This window comes from Apteryx mantelli, chromosome 5 (genome assembly GCF_036417845.1).
Source record: "Apteryx mantelli isolate bAptMan1 chromosome 5, bAptMan1.hap1, whole genome shotgun sequence".
NCBI lineage: Eukaryota > Metazoa > Chordata > Aves > Apterygiformes > Apterygidae > Apteryx > Apteryx mantelli.
In genome coordinates, this window is record NC_089982.1 from 32,711,974 (window position 1) to 32,725,824 (window position 13,851).

The following is a 13,851-nucleotide window of genomic DNA, read 5'->3' on the forward strand; positions in this document are numbered from 1 at the left end:
ACTATACAAGCCTGTTCACTGGGGATTTCCAAACAACTCATCAAGTTCTTGTATCCACTCATCCCCTGGTCCGCTCTTAATGATGGAGTCCACAAGGTCTGTACCCTCCCCTAAATTCGAGAATGACCCCCCGGCTCCTTCACTACTGTAATTGTAAGATATGTCCTGAGTGGGATTCCTCTCGTAGGCCTGGCCTTGGCTGCTCTGAGCAAAGTTGCCACCTGGCATCTGTTGTGTAGGAGGCTGACTAAAACCAGACATAGTGGGGACCCCTTGGCTTATTGCAGGCATAACCATTGGCCTGGCCTGGCTGGTTCCTTGTTGCAGCAATTGTCTCCCCATTGCTGGGTTCAGGGCTCTTACTGTTCCACTAGCGTCCACAACTGTCTGATTAAGTCCCTGTGGAAAATGTTGCTTGGACAGCCTTGGCTGCCCAGACTGCATTGGGTATGTTGTACCATTATTGAAAGGCCCGATTTCACTGCTAGTCCTTCCGGGTATACCTTGTAAGCCTCGCTGCTGCCAGTTTTGTGTTCCTTGAGGGACAGTCCCCATCAGGTTTTGAAGTCGTGGTGCTTGTGGCCTGGGTAAGACCTGGCCCACAGGTCCTTTCATCTGCTGCTGATGTTGGGGAAGAGCAGAGTTTACCAGCATGTTCTGACCAAAATTGCTGACCATTCCCACCGCTTGTCCAGAGGCAGGCTGCCTCGTTCCCTGGCCTGTGTTATGTGCCATGTTCATGCCACTTTGGTTTGGGTGCTGCAACATTTGGCTCATCCCTGTGCTCATAGTGTACATTCCTGGTTGGCTGGAGGAGGCGTTGCTGTAAGGAGCCATGCCCATGTCTGACTGGCCTGCTGTTGTAGGCAGCATGCTCGGGTTCTGGGAGGGACCCATTGCCATCATGCTTGCGTTCTGAGCCATCATTCGGGACGTCCTCATGCTCTGGAGTGCTGCTTGGTTTCGCACGGCTGCCATATCCTGGGGAGAACCTACACCAAAAAGTGGGGAAGGTAAGAAAAAAATACAACTTTGTAAATCTTAATTAACACATCTTTGCATAAGAGAGAATCTGTAGAAGCCTCCTGCATCACAGTAGGATTCCAGATTGCTGTGCTTTTGGAGTGAATAAATTACTGTTTCATGTGAAGGTTAGCAGAGAGCTAGAAGGTTATCCATCCTTGGGAGAGACACTTGCAGCCTATTGTTAGTCACACTTCAGAGGTTACGTGTTCCCCACATCATTCTGACTGCAGCCTCAGTCCTCACCTGCAAAGTCCCCTCTCCTTGAGGGTGAGAGGCAGCACAGCTTGCGTGTTACCCTAACAAGAGTTGCTGATCATATTATGTATTCAATTTGTGAAGTGGGACACTGTTCGGTAGAGAATACTATCAATACAGACCACCAGCTTAATTTCCCACAAGGCCTAAAATGGGGCTGACAAGGTTAAAAGGCCAATGATTTACTCATTAAACAATTCCCAGTTATAAGAATGTTAGGATTTGTACCCAGAAACATTCATGGCTTTGGGTTTCTGAAGTAAAAACTCAACCTGATTCCATGTGTGATGCATGAGTCCACAGAGTCCTATTTCCAAAGTGAATTTGAGGCTTCCTTTTTCTGTGTGTTTTTTTTCCCAGGACCAGTGACAATGTACCATCTCCTCCATGCAAAAAATCAGTCCCTAAGACTTTTTTAAGTTATACACACACACTGGAATTCAGTGGTATTTATCTTCCTCAGATAAGCCTGATCCAGCATCTACCAAACAAATGAGAAAACTTCCACTGGCCTTCAACGGAAGCAAAATAGCTGATCTTTAGTTAACTGTTTGAAGCTCTCTCTTAAATATCTCCATTGTCTTTCAAAAGTAAGCCTTGAAAATGGAAATGTCAGACTCAGAAGGCCAATCAATTTTTTAATAGCTCAGGAGGCATAAATGAATGGATTTTCTATATCATTGTTACTGCTTAAGTCTATGGAAAGAAGAAAAATTGTTTTTTGTGGACATTTAAAGCAGGGAGAGTGTATTAGTGAATCAATATTATAAGCACATTTTACTCCACATTAGGCCAGTGATGGGAAACCAGAAAATCCTAACCTTGTTAAATTCCACACCATGGCAGATAACTGCACCACGCTTGTGTCTTCCTTTGTGGGGGAGAAGCAGGGGGGAAGTTATCGATTTCTGGGAAGTCAATATACTTTTGTATTTACTATCTTTATTTAAAAACAATCACCAGAGCTCTGATTATGCCACAGGTTCATTGTGGTTTTGAGTCAATACCATAGCAAACTAAAATGATAAAATACTCTGCAGGTGAAGCTCCAAGAGAATGATGCAGACAATTAGTCCCAGCTCAAACATTATTAAATGTAAATATAAAAAGTTTCTTTAAGAGTCATAAGCTGCACAACAAAATCAGGATGTTCTTAAATCAGTCCCTACCAGTTGTTCCTCAGCTGTGGATAACAGGCCTGAATATCAGAATACAGAATACCAGGCCCTGCTATTTACATTGTCTAGGTTTCCATGAGAAATGGGTATGGATAAAGGAAGTGCCATTCATACAGTTTTGCACACATGACAGAGTGGATGGCCACATCTTCTTTTTCCGACAGCAGGTAAAACTTCTGGAAGATGCTTTCAGGTCACCTCTCCAACATATAGATAAATAAAGCATTCTGTAGCATTAAGAGAGACCATATGGATCCCAGTTGCACAGGGCAAATGTCGTGGCAGCTTTTACTATACCTATGCTATCAATTAAACTGTTTTCTCAATGATTGGCAGTTCCTTTTAATTTAGATCACCTCTTTCTTTCATGATTGGAAGATGTCACTTTTTACAATGACTCCAGCAAGTACTTAAGTATATGAATAATGTTAAGAACTTATTTAATGTATCTTTAGCTATTTTTGAATTGAACTCAGCAGCTGAAAACCTCCAAAGGAGTCCCTATCAGCACGTAGTTCATACTACTTTTGTGAGCTACTGTTTGACACAGCAGTTAGACAAGTAGTCAAAAGAGAGATGCAACAGATTTTAAGATTTTGGGCCACCTTCTGGTCTCACTTACACATAACCTACTGCACTGGATTACATTCTTGTGATTAAAGAGAAAAAAAGATCAAATATTTATATTTAAATTAGCTCATTTATGAAAATGAATTCTTTGCTTGGTCAGATTAGCCTAAACCCTGTTCTGCATTTCTTTTAAATAATAGATGTGAAGGCATATTTTCAAAAAAGCTTTAATATAGAAAAATTTTACATATGATTCTCAACTAATGTATGATGGTACACACACATACATTTTGATTTTGCAGATGAATTATTGAGAGCACTTTCATTTCATATAGAATTTATGCTGCCAAAGACAGGAATTAGAAGGTGATCTGTAGAGCTATCCTGTTAAAGACCAGCAGAAGAGCTGACTGTCACTTCAATACCTGGATACTGGAACTGCAATATGCTTGCCTCACTTGTTTTTATTGCAGTTACCTGGCATTATCAGGAATACACAGCACAAGTGTGTCTTAGTCCTGTGTATATTTAGAATCCATGGTTAGTGAAGACATTCAGCTGATGCTTCGTACTTAAAAAGCTCAGAATTAACTTTTTTTCCTAAACCAAAATTTTTTTCCATAATTTCTTCAATTATCTGCAAGCATACTGAAATAATCCTTGTGTTTTTGAGTCGATTTAAAAGAACCCTCTATTTTCATCTCATACATTTCACTGTTTTTCCCCATACCTGACATTTATCAGACACTTCTGCCTAGTCCTTCTCCAGATTAAGATGACCTCTCTGAAATTCCCTGCTCATCAAGTTAAACAAAGTGGAGAATGAAGAGGAGTAAAAGCAAGACAGAGTGAGAGACACTGGCTGAAAAAAATATATATAATGAGAATGGGGCAGACAAGATAAATTCACAGAATCCAGAAGTCAAAGAGGCAGAACAGTGGACAAATGAAAAATGCAGCTTTTGCTGAGGGGAGCAGAAAGGAAATTAGAAACTTAACTAAATATATGGAAGTGGGCAAAACCCTTTGGTAAAATACATAGTATGTGCAAGTGCCTTACAGCCTGACCTCCTGCTCTGGCACACTACTTAACCCCTGGTCTTCACAAAATGAATGAACTTTCATATGCCTGCTATAGGGGCATAAGTTGACTCTAATATGGGAAAAAGAATTTGACTTTTACCTTGAAACTGATTGACCTGTTGCACTGGATATGGGTTCCGCTGTTGCTGAAGATGCTGCCGAGGCAAATGTGACTGCTGCTGCAACTGCTGAAAATGAATGAGGAAAAAAAAAGTAGAAGAGAAAGAGATGATTAATTAATTAGCAAGCTAAGAAAGGGGCTGATGACAAAAGTACTGCAGCAAAACTGCAGTGTTTCTTATCTAGCAAGCTGTTCTCGAGAGACAAGCAGACTCATTTGAAGAGTCCTTCTGAGAGTACTTGGGCTACTCAGCACATGGACTCCTTTTGGTTCAAAAAGGAATAAGCACCGAGGCTAACATCAGCTCTTCTCACTTACAAGCTCTTCATCTTGACCTCTGAAGTGCAAACTTAACTGTCTTCAGACTGAAAGAAGAGAGAAGGATAGGAGATAACTGCACACCTAGGTCTGAAGTGCAACTGTAACCACACATGCTTTTCTTCCCCCAATCTTGCCAAGGTCTAGAGATATGTACTCCTGGTACAAGACTTAGTCCAGCTCTGCACTCAAAATGCTCAGCTGCGAGGAATATTGCATCCCAAACTCAATGCTGTGGCCTAGAACCATTCTCTAGCCAAAAGAAAAAGGGCTATTAAGGCACTTTTTCTCTTCTGCTTCATTAAATGATATTTGAGGAGCAGGTGACAGCAAAATGCTTCCATCCCTTGATCCAGCTCACGCTGGTCTTCTGTGGTTGTTTTCTATGAATACTCATGCATTTAAAACACAATCAATGGTTGATTATAAAAACAGAGAGTGTGTCTATCAGTGCTTTCAAAGACTACGGTATATTTGACTAAGCAGTTAATGTAAGGACATATCTTGTTGTTTCGTTAGCAGGCTGTACAAATGCCGTGTCCAAAAGCAAGGCTGAGTAACAAGGGTAAGGGAATGGCAAAGATGGGAAAGAAGCAAAAACTAAATCCCTGTGTTCAAAAATGTTTGTTACAAACTATCAAAAAGATAAAGGGAACCTTTTTAGGCACAAAGCACCTGAAAAACTGGGTGCTTGAGGACTGTGACTTGATCACTTTTCATCTATGTCCAACACATTTAACAGTACAGTCCTGGAGTTCTTCAACACTTATAGGCTTGCCTTCAATAGCCAAGTTAGTGACTGGCTCTTGGGTTTATACACTTGAAGTGGCCTAGCCCATGTGAGAGCACTACTGCATCTTCATTCTTCTGCACTTGCTCACCTTTGACCCTACTCATGCATCTCTTCCCTGAATATCTCGAGGAGTGCCCTTGCTCACTATGGGAGATTTTTTTTCCATTTCTCAAGAGGACTGTAGGAAGAAGAAGGTAGGACTAGAAATATGTCAGTGGTAGCACAACAGGAACAAGTTCTAGCTCAAATTAAAACAGGCCCCAGATTTTAACCTGTATTCCCCCGGCAAGGGAGGTGAAACAGGGTTAAAGCAACTATTGACCTATCAGAACATTTTCTGGGTGGAAGTTAAGGGACAACAAGTTTAAACTTAGGTATGAGCCTACATTAACTGATCGGTGGGACTTTCCACTGACTTTCTCCTGTGCTGCAAACTACAGCTGGGTTAAACATGGGTAGGACATTACCATTCAGGCCAGGCAATTTAACATCCATATTGCACAGGTCTGAGAGCCCCAGGAGCCACGTGACAGACTCTAATGCAGCAGTTTCACACTGCCACTGTAAGAGGTGATTTCACTCTTCTCCCACTTCTGCCTTCAGTTCCCGCCTTGATGCTGCCTTTCCCTTGAGCTAACAAAACCATTTGTGCTATTGTCTGATAAACCAGATGAAGGAATTTATCTGGGTAAATACTAACTTTTTTTTTTGCTAGATTACTTTTAACCCACGTCAAATCTTTGTTCCAGATCACTGCATGTCTGTATATAGCTTTTGCCAGTGCAAGACAACAGTCAGAGGAAGGGGAGAGCAAAACCAGCTCTCACGGTAGCAGAGTGTGCTTCTGCCAGGCTAAAAGCATCATGAGGTAAGAGGTAAGAACTTAACTGTTTCAGTGTCTAAAACCACATGCAACTGTCATGTTCACTGCTGGCAACAGAGGTAATATTTGCCAAGCTAATGGTAAGACTGAAACAGATGCCTCTTCTTTGATAACTGTGGCTGAAATAGCATGATATAAGCCACAGAGGAGGAATTATCAAATCTTAAAGGAAGGGCTGGTGCTGCACTGCCTCTCACGCTCATGTTCTCATACCAGCATGTGCTGGAGTGCCTGAGACATAGAGATACTGTACCTGCTCTGCTAGCATCTGCTGCTGCTGCTGCTGCTGCTGCTGCTGCCTTTGCTCCCTTAGAAACTGCTGCTTCTGCTGCTCTATCACGTGGAGCTGGGCCCTCTGCTCAATCAGCATCTGCTTCATGATGGCTGCTTGCGGCTGGTTCCCCAGGAAGGTGGGAGCCCCCGAGCTGGAGCCTGCGACCACACTACCAGAACCCGGCGGGACAGCAGGCTGCATAGGCCCTGCGGTCCGAGACAACCCCACCTGGTGCTGCTCCTGTGCAAAGAGAGAGAGACAGCATCATTATTCAGTGCGCTCCGTGGGAAGGGAAATGACGGACCGCGAACAGTAAGCGGGGAGTCTGTGGGTGAGGACTGGAGCTTGAAGAAAGTAAGTGTCTTTGGAAAAACCTAGACTACTTTACAATTCGTTAATATCAAAGATAGGAAAGTTGTGTACTTGGTTTATTTTCAGGCAGGATATGTAACTTTTGAGTCATGTTCTTCCAAGTTTTTTCTCCGTCATCATGGAAACCAGAAACACATTTTCCCTCCTTTTCCGCTTCCTTCCTCTTCTCCGTAACAAAATTTTCACACAATCCTCTGGATTCAGGAGCTGAGGTCTTAGGCACACACAATAAATAGTGAAAGCTGCCAACACTAATTCCCCCTATATTGTGCCAGAAGCTCTGGATTTAACCACATAACCTATTTATTTAAGATTTCCATCCCACAGCTCCAGACCGAAAGCTGCAGTGATGCAGGACCTACGTGATGCCACAGACCCCTTCCCCTAAACCCGCCCCGCTTGAAGTTCCTAGTCCAATTTGCTGCCTTTTAGCGCTGGGGAAAAAGCAGCGATAAAAGGGCAAGGGCTAAGCTTAAACAGCACCTGAACTCAAAATTTGTGAAGCGGCCGGAGCCCCGCCGCGGCCCGCCGGCAGGTGCCGCTGCCCGCCCGCCGCGCCGCCGTCCGCACGGCGCGGCTCGGGGCGGAGGAGGAGGAGGAGGAGGGCGGGGGGAGGAAGGGCTCCCCGGGCCTCCGCCCGAGCATCCCGCGCCCCTAGGGCCCAGCGACACGGCCTGCGCCGCGGCCCGGCCCGGGTGTGCGGGCGCAGGGCGGCGGAGCGCCCGGGGTGCCGCGCTGCGGCACGGCGGACCCCCACGGGGATTTCGTCCCCCGCCGCTGGTAATCCTCGGAGGACAGTCGGCTGCAGTATGGACAGGCGGCTTTCAGTGCCCACACAGAAACTGATGATGGACGGATTAGAAATAGAAAGAGTGTGTGTGAGGAGGTAAGGAACATTAGCACAGATTCTGCACTGATAATCAAAGTTAAGTCTTAAATATTCCAGTCCCTCTGTGTAAGTCGTCAGCTACCATGAACAGGGTGGATCCCTGTTATCCACTCCGGCATTTTTAATAATGTTGCAACATGAGACTGTCCCACTACTAGGGAAAAACAAACAAAAGAATCCAGTGGCTCCCGCTGGCATTAGGGAGAGAGCCTTGCCTCAGAAAGGATGGCTAGCTAGGGCCTTATTTAAAATAATAGTAATCTGGGGGCTTGATTACAAAGCTGCAGGTGTAGAGTCACACTGTTTCCCTGGTGTTTATTCTGTGTTCTCCTTTGTTTAAAACAGATTATGGATTTTCTTTTCTCCCCTGTCTACTTCTAACATGATACTGTCTGCTCACCTCATAGTCACCCATATATTTTTCCCCTCTTGCGACAGCGAGAAGTGTTATTCCTCTCCCTAAAGGAGGAAGTGAAGCAGCCTCGGTGGCTCCAGGTCGCCCTCTCGGCTGTGCTTAGCCAGCACGGGAGACCCCAATTCCCAGTTGCAGTGTGTGGGCCACAAGCCCCTCTGCAGCAGGAAGGTGGCTCCAAGCACCGTGCCCGGTCTGGACACCCTCTGCACCTAGCGCTGAGCACTCTGCCCTCTCTCATTCCCGACCTCAGCACTTCGCCAGCGCCCAGCCCTGCGCACGGCAGACTGGGATGCACTGGGGCTCCCAACGGTGAGGGACAGGCGAGTACCACTATAGTTAGCTTGGGCTGGCTTCCTGTAAGACAAGACACTGCACAAGAGGAGCTCCTCAGAGCAGGACCTTCTTTCTTCAAGTATTTGGAAAGCCACTAGCACATACAGACTTGTGGTGATACAAGTGCTCTTAACCTCTGCTGTGCTACGTAACCACCATCCCAGCACTGCAAAGTGCTACTTGCTTAGCAGGGCTGGTCTTAACATTGCCTCCTGCTTGTTTTATAGAGAAGGTTACTCATTCAGAAACACTAATGTGATGGAAAGCGCCCATATCACTTTAGGATTCTCTGCAAAAGGCATTCCAGGGTCAGGTTTAGATTCACCTGCTTCATGGATGGTTTGAGTTATGCCAATGACTCTGTGATTGGAAAAGTATAGAAAAGTAATCTTATGACCCCAAAAGCCCCATCAACAAAAGGGTTAAAATCAATGTTTGAGTGTAGCTTGGGAAATCAGGATCAGCCTTTCTGCATGAAGGTCAGGTTTTCAAGGACTCTTTTGAGGAAATAACAAGAAAATACAATTTGTCCACATCTCTACTTTGCACAGATATTCCCTGAAGGGCTCTCTGCTGAAAGGCGGCTCTCCGATATTTAGGTTCTTTCTCTTTTTAACCTATGCCCTGGTTTGAAAGTTTCTTCTCCCCTATTCTTCCCACCTCCTCCCCCATCCCTTTCTCATGCTGCCCTTTCCAGATCGGTCAAACATTGGTGCCGCGCTGTAACTGTGAGGGCTGGGTCACCTGCATGGGGAAGACGGCAGCTACTGGAGCTTGCAAGCAGCCCGTGTCAGGGAAATGCAGCCCACTAATGATCCTTCAGCTGCTCTTGAACTGAGCCCTTTTACTCACCCCTATCTCCAAGCTCCCTCTTTCTTTGCTGGGGGGGGGGACATCAGCTGTCTCCAGCAAAGCTCACTGTAAAGGTTTTTTTCCTGCCACCCCCTATTCCTCCCCCTAGTTCTGATGAAGTCATCAAGCTAAAGATTGCATAACTGATGCACAGGACTATCTTGTGTTATACTGGGAGACGGGCCAGCTGCTTCCATTTATAGACAAAAGCAATGCCACGCTGCCAAATAATGGAGCCCTTTGCTGCAGCCACTACAAGGAAAAGAGAAGGGAAAAAAAAACCAGGAGCCAGAGGGCATGCTGTGAAGTGACATCACTAGGAGCTTCCTCACCAAGCCTCAGTGCACAGCTGCCTTTGGGGCTGCAGCCGAGACCTGACTGAATCCGCTTCAAAAAAAATCCTACTGCAGAACTACTGTCCTGGCTCTTAAGCACACACACACACAGATATAGCAGAGGGAAAATTCACCCCAGGGGTAATGCTGCAGGAGGCACTCACTTCTGTATCATGTTACGTTATAAATTAATTCCAGAGTTTAAAAAGGAAGAAAGCTTTGAAAGAAGCTCCGCCAGCTGCTGTGAATCCGGTGCACTATGCAACAGCTGGAGGAAATATGAAGATTAGCACAAAGGTGTTACTTCCGGTGTTGCGTGTTTAGCCATTTCTAGGTACAGAAGTTTACCTATTCATAGTGGAAACTTCCTGTTTCCAGTTTTAATTACAGATATAAAGCCAGGCTTTCTTCATCAAGACAGAACACCACCCTCCTGCCTGGAATATTTCTGCTCCTTTCCATTTCTTGTGGCCAAAGCTCTTCCCGAATAATGATGAAAGGCTCCACTGACATCACCGGGAGCAGCACTGGGCCCTGTGTCCCGAAAACAGGAGCGCCACCCAGGCAGAGGGTCTCTGCACACAGGGAAGTGCTCCCTTGTGTGTGGGAGCAGAGCTCTCTACCAAGAGCCACCCCAGTAGCCGGGCACAGCTGCTGCCACCTCGCGAGCGGCTGTCACGCGGCAGTGCCCAGTTCTGGCAGCAGTGCTGGGCTGCGCACGTGGGCCTGTGGGTCGCACTCAGCTACCCGTGCCCCCGCGGCATGTGCTCTCCTTCCCCAGCGCCCTGTGGAGGTCCAGCATGGAGGCGAAATACGGGCCCGTCTAGGGGGTGGGACACACGTGAAAGAAGCACCTGCTCCTGCTCCAGGCCCAGAAGCAGCCAGGCTAAGCAGCGCTGCCATGCAGCAGGGCCTGTTACCTGGACTAAGTGCAGCGCTACCGCAGTTTCGTAGCTTCAAAGCCAAACTCCTCCAAGCCTCGCTGACAATGCTCCTTGCTCCTGCACTGCTCCTAGTGCCCTCATCTCTGACTGCACCCTCTGCCTTCCTGCCCCCAGGCCTCCTCCTCCTCCTCACACCCTCTGCCCCGTCTCTGCCTCTTTGCTTCCCTTTCCCTGCCAGTTCGCACTGGTCTCAGGCACCACTCCAGAGCCCCAGTGACCAGCTCCTGGTGGCACTTCACCTCCGCAGCTGACGACACTGGTGCCTGGTGGCCCGTGCCTACAGCGCGACTCACGGCGTGATTCACACTGTGACTACTCCAGACCGAGCCCTGGGGATCCTTGGCAGCCAGGGGACGACCCGGCTCCTTCCCCTGGGACTCTGTGCTTGTGTGTGCGTGTGTGTCCATGTGTGTGTGTGTCTGTGTGTGTGTCTGTGTGTCTGTGTGTGTGTGTCTGTGTGTCTGTGTGTGCACGCGCATGTATGCATACAGGGGTGCCCTGTACGGGTGTACACGTGCAGTGCCTGAAAAGAGCAGGAAGATATGCTGAAATGGGTATTATATGGTGTATTCTCAGTCTGTCTCTCATCAGCCTGGTGCACCTTGTAAGATGGTACAGAATGACTTCTCATTTTTCCTCTGGCTCTTTGCAACAACACCCAAAGCCACTGTGTGCTACTTGCACGCTCCCAAACAGCTCTGTGCTGATAATGGTGGCTGAGGCACAGTTACAGGCACTCCAGCTGGGAGCAGCCAAGCTGCAGCTCTGCTGCAAGGTCCTCACCCAGGGGAAGGCCAAGCCCTGGCCAGCTCCGAGGTCAGTTACATAAGCGAGAGTGATGCCAAGGCATTCCTCCCCAGGCTTAACCGCGCCGCAGAGAGAGTTCAAACACACGTGCCGGACCTGATTAAGTTTCCCAGAAACAGCAGCGCGTCCGGGCAGCGCACAAACCCTGCCAGGGTCCCTGCTGTCTTTGCATGCTGAGGGACAAGCTTTTAAAATAGCCCAGGGACAGAAACAAGTACTCAGCACCTATGAGTAAAAACAGATTTTGAAAAAGCCAGGCTTCCATTCAAGGAGCCAAAAAAGAGCCTGATTTTCCAAAATGGTCAGCATGACATGTTTGGACAGGTTTTTATAGTTGCAGAGTACCCAGTAAGATGAACTTTTGTAAGGATCTAGTTGCTTATTTAGTGCCTAAACGGGAGCTGATCTCTGTTGAAAACCTGATCCTTAAGTTAAGTGACAGAAGTACTGTGTCCTCCAAACACATTTCCAAGGATTTAGGGGGATGAGGGGATCCTCCTCAGGGGTTCAGGAGTGATGTGCATGTATGTACAGTCACACATATTAAACATAAGCAGCTTTACAAAGAGGACAGGTGGGTGGAAAAGGTATTTTCCTCCTTGTCTCAAATCTTACATGCCTCTTCCTTATCCTTCTGTGATTTATTCCTTCTCTGTGTCATTTGTTCTCCTAACTAGAGCTAAAAGCAATCACACAATTTTCTTTTAGAACAAGCAGAACAACCACCAGCTGATGCCCTGCGAGCTGGACACCTGGGTACGTGTAAGCGCGGGCGGGGAAAGGCCGAGCTCGCTCATCAGCTCCCGCACACAGGATAGCCATCAGAGCTACCGGAGAGCGTGAGCCCGCTTTGTCTCTGCTGGAGGTGAGGGGAGCAGAGCAGGGCGCCTGGAAAAAGGGGGTTACGCCATGCAACCGCCGGCAGCAAGCGAATGAGGCTGGTATTGCACGCCTAGGAACAAGCATTGCCCAAAACGCTCAGGGAGCAGAAACCTGAAAGCAGCATCTTAGTGTGCAAAATGGACAAACAATCAAATGTGAGCTCCCTGTGCCATTCTGTGGTATGTGAACTAATGCAATCCTTGAATATATAAAGGGTGGAATAGCAAACAGAAGCCAGGAGGTGACTTTATCCTGCATATTGCATTAGAAGAATGATACTAGAAAAATGTATACAATCAGATGTCTACGTTTTAGCATCAGAGCAGAAAAAGAAGTCACAAAAATGATTTGAGGCAGCAAGTGTCTTCCAGTGAGTGACTTAAAGAGCTCAATCCATTTAGCTTACTACAAAGAAAACCGAGGAATGCATTGACCATTGCATATAAAAATACCTTCACGAGGAAAGAAATGCTTTAAAGAGTTCTTTTATCTAGTGAAGAAGGCAAAACCAGATACAAGGGCTGGAAGCTCAGACAGATTCAAATCAGAAACAAGAATCATATTTTTATATCAAGATTTCATTACCCATCAGAAATGGCAGATCTCCATTTTTTGATGTCTTCAAAGATGACAGCCTTTCTGGATAAACACAACTTCGTGGTGCAATTTAATGGCCTGTGATGTACAAGATATAACAGCACTATCTGACCTTACCTCTAACACAGCTCTGTCTGCTGTTCCCTGGCACCTGCAGAGTCAGCTGGCACTTCTGCACTACACTGGTGCTAGCCTGACAGTCACTACTCCCTTATCCTGGGGCTCTTAGGTACTTCTTGTGTGTATATTAAAAAAAGGAGGGGTCTCCAGCCTATTTCTGGGATGAAAAATATTACTGTGTTTCCGTATACTGTGTCACAGTAAGACATCACCTGTACCCAGTGTTTTCAGAGCTGTCTAAAAGCATGCTTCTACATTTTCCCAGAAATATTCCTATTAAATGCCTTGTAATGTTGTTACTTATTGTGTCTGGCAGGGATCTTAATTCCTCTCTCTAAATCAGGCAGCCCAAAGCAAAGCCACCTTTAGCGGAGTGGTACCATCTGACTGATGAAGGGAATTAGAAATCCATTCATTTCAGACTCTTTTTTTTTGCCTTGCATGAGCCAACATACAGGATGAAGGGATAGAATATGCTGTTTTACAACTCTGAATCCACCAAGAGGCTCTGCAAAGTGGATTGCTTCACCTATTTCCTCTGTCATCCAGTCTCAGGGAGGGGCTACAAATCTCTCCGCTCTCTCTGGGCCCCTGGTTGCCATGGTCTTTCATATAGTATCTGAGCAAACAAGATCCCTCTGACGTTTGACACTAGACCTCTGCATGCAGCCAATTTGTTTTCCTTTCACCTCCCTTCCCTTGCATCTCTCCTCTCCATGTCTTCAATACAGTTTATTCTTTCCACAGAACAAATACTATCCATCAAACTATTATTTCTGTGTATTTGTTTGTTCATCAGAGAGA

The 13,851-nt window shown here is 46.3% G+C and overlaps 1 protein-coding gene across 1 annotated transcript in view; it reads right to left on the minus strand.

Moving 5' to 3' along the window:
- Positions 1-13,851, minus strand: part of MAML3 (mastermind like transcriptional coactivator 3) — a 246,850-nt gene continuing 232,999 nt past the window's right edge. Inside the window, exons 3-5 of the mRNA XM_067297749.1 lie at positions 6,481-6,741; positions 4,213-4,300; positions 1-992 (exon numbers count right to left, since the gene is read on the minus strand). Coding sequence (XP_067153850.1) covers positions 16-992; positions 4,213-4,300; positions 6,481-6,741 — 1,326 coding nt within the window. The 3' untranslated portion in view covers positions 1-15. The remainder of the gene's footprint in view (positions 993-4,212; positions 4,301-6,480; positions 6,742-13,851) is intronic.